This window comes from Cnephaeus nilssonii (assembly GCF_951640355.1).
Source record: "Cnephaeus nilssonii genome assembly, chromosome: 15".
Classification (NCBI taxonomy): Eukaryota; Metazoa; Chordata; class Mammalia; order Chiroptera; family Vespertilionidae; genus Cnephaeus; species Cnephaeus nilssonii.
The window spans coordinates 61,474,908-61,480,320 of NC_137086.1; the positions used below are offsets into that span (position 1 = coordinate 61,474,908).

At 60.3% G+C, this 5,413-nt stretch overlaps 1 protein-coding gene across 2 annotated transcripts in view; it reads left to right on the forward strand.

Moving 5' to 3' along the window:
* The first annotated feature begins 1,128 nt into the window (after nucleotides 1–1,128).
* The window catches only part of ARID5A (AT-rich interaction domain 5A), an 11,405-nt gene continuing 7,120 nt past the window's right edge, over nucleotides 1,129–5,413 (forward strand). For both annotated transcript variants that reach the window (XM_079792591.1, XM_079792592.1), the window contains exon 1: nucleotides 1,129–1,225. In XM_079792591.1, the coding sequence (XP_079648717.1) occupies nucleotides 1,222–1,225 (4 nt within the window). In that variant the 5' untranslated portion in view covers nucleotides 1,129–1,221. The remainder of the gene's footprint in view (nucleotides 1,226–5,413) is intronic.

The window sequence follows — 5,413 nt, forward strand, 5'->3', positions numbered from 1 at the left end:
TACCACTTTAACCATTTTTAAGTGTACAGTTCGGTGGCATTAAGTACATTCACATTGTTATGCAACCATCACCACCATCTGTCTCCAGAACTTTTTCATCTGGCAAAACTAAAACTATACTTATTAAACGCCCCATTTTTCCCTCCCCCAGCCCCTGGCAAATCACCATTCTACTATTTGTCTCTCTGAATTTGACTTTAATACTTCATATAAGTGGGATCATACAGTATTTGTCCCTTTGTGTCTCGTTTATTTCACTCAGCATAATGTCTTTGAGGTTTATTCATGTTGTATCATATGTGTTCCTTTTAAAACTGAGTAATATTCCATAACATTGTCTACATATACACCAGTTTACCCATTCACCCATCAGTGGACACTGGGTTGCTCCCTCTTTTGGTTTTTGTGGATGGTGCTGCGAGACCAGGGCTCTCAGACCCGAGCCTCAGTTTCCTCTTCTGTGATGTGCACATGGCCAGTGCACATGCCGGCAAGTTGCCCTCCTCAGCTGGCTCAGCATCTCCTCTGGCCCCCCTCCCCCAACTAAACCTCATCCTCACCTCTCCAAGCAAGGGCCATGGCACATGTGCTGACACGCTCTGTCTTCATGACATATGTGGACATTGGCCACCAAAGGCAGGTTTCCTGTTCTAGGCATTTCTAGGACCCCACAGAGCTTTGGCAAGGACTTGCTAGTTTGGGCTGGGGTCCTTGTTGAGCTAACACTCACCACCTCTACTTCAATGTTGAGCTGGACCCAGTTCAAGTCAGTCACAGCACTTTGCTTACGCCGCCCACCCCGCAGTGGTCTGCTGACAGGAGGACTTTCCCAAGCCTCCAGATGTGCCTCTACAAGCAGCAGTGATTCCGGGGGTGGGGGCGGGGGGTGGGTCCTGCTGTAAGGTGAGGCGCCTGGAGAGAGAGCACACTACAACTCCCAGAGTACTCCGGGCTCAGGGGGCGGCCCCTGCTCCTCGGAGACTCGGACCCACCAACCAGAGTCGGAGAGGGGAGGGGGTCAGTGCGGTGTTGGGGGCGGGGCGGAGCCGGCGGGGCGGGGCCGGCAGGGATGGGGCGGAGCCGGCCGGGGCGGGGCGGAGCCGGCCGGGGCGGGGCGGGACCGGCCGGGGCGGGGCGGCGAGGCGGCCAGTGCGCCGGGAGCGCGGTGTTCGGGAGCCGCGCGTGTGGAGGGCTCGGCGCACCGCGGGACCTCGCGGGGCCATGGGTAAGCCGCTCGCGGCCGGCGGGAACGGGCTGGCGGCCCGCGGGGAGCGCGGGGCTGCTGCTCTGGGTCTGCCCGGGCCTCGCGGCGTGGGCGCCACTTCGGGGAGCAGAGCGGAGCGGGGCTGGGGCGTGGGGACCCCGCCGGCCCCGGGACTAAGCCTGCCCGGGGCGCCAGCGCCTCCGCCCGCCCGGGAGGGAGGCCGGGTGTCGGCGTGTGCTCTTCGAAAAAGGAAAGACAGAAAGTTCTGGCGGCGGGGCTTCCCGGCCGTTTATCTCGAAACTCTTCTCGCCGTCTCCTGACCGAGACTACCGTCCTCACGCTGTCATCCCACTTCCTGCTGCGGTTTCAATCTCGCGCTGGCCTCAGCTAATTTGTTGTGACAGCTGTCCGCGCCGTCTCTCCGCTCCCCGCCCCCGTCTGCGCCCCCACCTGCCCCCCCCATCTGCTCCGGGACCCCATTTGTCCGCGCTCGCCACCCCCCCCACTTCCATCGCTCCCCATCTGCCCCCGCCCTCCTATCTGCCCCCGCCCGGCCTCCCACCTGCCCCCCACCGCCCCCGCCCCCCCTACCCGCCAGCCCCAGTTCTCAGAACCCGCCGCGCGGCCGGGAAAGGCTCGGGTCCGAGGCGCGCTGCCCGCCGCGCCCGCCGTTTCCTGAAAGTGACGCTGCGCGGGTTTTGAAGAACTCGCTCGGCGCCCTTTGAAGAATCGCTGGTTCCTCTTTCCGCCGGGCCGCGCGGGTCCCCGGCGCTCGCCTGCTCGCCCACCCTTTCTCTCGCTTTCCCCTTTCCTTTCCGGGGCTCCCGCCGGCCCCCGTCCACCCTCCTCGTCCCCGCGGCGGCCAGCGGGTCGCCGCCCTCCGCTCTCCTGTTCTCTCTCCTCTTTACCCCCCTCGGGTCTCCGGGGGGAAGGGCTGCCGGGAGGGATCGGGTTCCTCCGCTGCGTCAAGGGGCGCCACCTACACCCCCAATCCTGCAGACCCCCGAGGGCCCCGGGTGCGGGTCGGAGGCGCCGCGCTGGCCAGGCCCGCGTCCCTTTGCGGAGTCGTCGGCCGGCGGGGAGGGTCTCGGGTCGAAGGGAGGAGAACCGACATTTCTTACCACCGTGCGCCTGCAGGGCACGGGAGGGGTGGGGATGGCGGCCAGAAGGCCGGCCCGCGGAGTTCCAGAGTCGGTGCGAGCCCGGGGACCTGTCGCCGCTAGGAACTTGGAGTCGCAGAGACCACTCCAAGGCCTCGGAGGGACACCCCTCCTTTGATTTAGCCTGGAGACCACCGGGGTCCCGCAATGAGGAGGACAGCGCCCCCCCCCCCCCAGCCTGCCCCTCCCTCCCCTGTCTCCTGTCTCCCGTGGGAGACCGGTCGGCTGGCTGGGATAGCCCGCACCTCCCGCGGGGTCAGGCTGTGCCTGTCCTGTTGGCCACGACTTGACAAGCCCCTGGCTGCTCTGGTTCTCGCGGGCACAGGAAACAGGCCGGGGCTGGAGCTGCAACTGTTCTCATCAGATGTCACCCAGACGGGGGACAGGGGCCTGGGGATGCAGCCCTGTCCTGGAATAGGGCCCCAGGACATGGCAGAGCTGCTAAGAGGGACCCCGTCCTGATGGGGCCTGGGAGGTGGTCCCACATTCGGTGCCCCACGCCCCTCCCTTGTATGCTCTCCAGGCTGTCATGCTGGAGCCAGCAGCTGGCAGGCCTGTCCCCAGCTGGGACACTGAGGCAAGGCTGTGGCAGAAGCTGCACGCTGAGCCTTCGGGGTCCATGTCCAGCTGTCTGTCCTCAGTGCTGGCTGGAGAGCAGCCCTCCAGAAACTGCCCCCTGGGGCAGTGCCGCACAGGACTCGGCAGGCTCCTGGGCCACGCGGTGGACTGGCTGCCTCAAAGGCTGCCTTTGTATGGGCTCCAGCTGAAGCTGAGGACAAGCCACACATCTCAAAAGGATGGGGCCGTGTCTGCGGGCTGTTCGGGCTGCTGGTACCATTATTGTTAAGTTGACACAGTGCTCTCAGCAGGTGACTTTTCATGAAAGGAAGTGTCACTTCCATCACACCACGTGTGAATTGGGTGGGGCTGGAGTGGGAGGGGTGGGGGGGTTGGGCAGAGGTAGTGTGGCCTGGCACTGACTGGTTGTATGGCCTTGAACGCGTCACAGCCCAAGCCCCTCTCTGGGCATCAGGAGTGTCTGTGATCAGGTGGCTCGTGCTGGTCTCTGGGGCTGATGTCTGCGGAGCACGGGTCCTGCCGTACACTGCTCTGGGCCCTGGAACATGGGAGCAAGCAGGACACAGACCTCAAACCTCACAGAGGGGTGTATACTCACACTCATGCACACATGCACTCACACACAGTTGCATAGTTCCACATGTACACACATACACACAATCCACTATACACTCTCATAGTCAAATTCATACACACAGTCTCACATGCACATTCTCATACACTCACACTGAACATAACACACACTCACACGCACATCCATGCTCTCACAAGCTCACACACACGGTTGGCTGTGGTTTGTGGGGAAGCTCATTTCTCACTTTGTTCTGCTCAGCACCGTGGGCCTCTGGAGTCTAGCACAGCCACTTTATAGGTGGGGACACCGAGACACAGAAGCTGTGACTGGCTTGATAAAGATGTGCCTATATGGTGGCAGAGTCCCCTCCCCATCACTCCTCTGCACCTCATCGGATTTCAGCAGGCTCTTGTCAGCACCTTACAGCATGGTGTCATGGGAGGCTGCAGACTGCTCAGGGAACGCAGGCACTTTGCAGCCCTGAGCACAGATGAGGAACTTGGGTCTCCCTGCTCCTGTTCACAAAAACCTCCAGACCTCAGGGTTCCGTGTCTTGGGACAGTCCAACTGCTCTGGTTCTGAACCCCACCTGTGCTGCTAATGAGCTGTGTGCCCCAGGCAAGTTCCTGAGACTTTCTGAGCCTTAGGTATTGTGTCTGTAAAAAGGGAAAATATCCACTGGGGGCTGGGAATATTCGTGAGGTCATGTGCCAGAAGGCCGAGTGCCAGGCCGGCCAGGGCACTGACGAGCTGCTGGAACGCAGAGCGTGGAAAGGGAGGAGGGAATGGCTGCAGGGAGCACCCTCTGTTGGAGTCGGAGGCTGAAACCAACTTCTGCACGGCTGTGGTTTAGGTTCTGGGATGAACTCAGATTCCTAACACGGGGAGGGTCTTGAGCAGCCCCCTGCCCAGTGAGGCCAGGTTCACCTGGCCCAGCCTTCCTCTGTCCTCTGCTCAACCGGGGAGCGAGGGCTGTCGGGGGCTGTGGAGCCAAGTCCTACCCTCGATTATCAAGGCTTTCCTCACACTAGCCTCTCGCTTCAGGAAACGGGAGGAATGCGCTTAAAAGGGAGGACACACAGGGCCTTTTACCAGGACCATCTGAGGCCCGCAAAGGGAGCCCGCCCGCCTCTGGGTCCTGAAAAGGAAGAGGCAACCCCCAAAGGTGTTACTTCTCCTCAAAGTTGTTTCTAGAGTTAAATGCAATTCCATCAAACCCAGTGGGTATTGTGTTTTTCTTAAGGGAATGTGACAAAATTATCCTGAAGTTCAGATGGAACCTCTTGTAAACAGAAGGATAATGCCGAGGACATGCCCTCTGGATAAGTAAGTGGTTTCACCAAGCCACAAAAATGACAACAGTGTGCACGGGTCCCAGCATTCCACAGTCAATGGGACAGAATCGAAAGCCCAAACCCGTCCCAGATATCCTCCCTGGAAGCCTTTAGATCGTGGGAAAAGCAGCATTTCAAATTATTGGGGGGAAGGAGGTCACTCACTCACTACTGGGACCACCTAACCAGTGGGGAGAGGACTATGGTTAGGGCCTGATTTCATACCTTATAGATTCCAGATGTATTCAAAGTAAACAGTGAGGCCACCATCACCATTATTGTCATTATTGCTTCCTGGTGGAAAAAGCAGGGTCTGAACACCATTCCTGTGGTCCTTGAATCTGCCCCCTCTGTTACAATAGGGCATCGAGCTTCGTGCTCAGAGGGGTCTGTGCCTGTTACAAGCTCAGAGCAAGACAGCCATGCAGTGGCTCCCTGGCCGCAGCGTCCCTCAGGGCAGGTGGGCGCTGCCTCTGCAGGCGGGATGTGGCTGGGAGACCCATGGCCCTGCATTGGGAAGTGTAAGAACGAAGCTGGGCAGGTAGGAGGGCTCGCCCAGCAC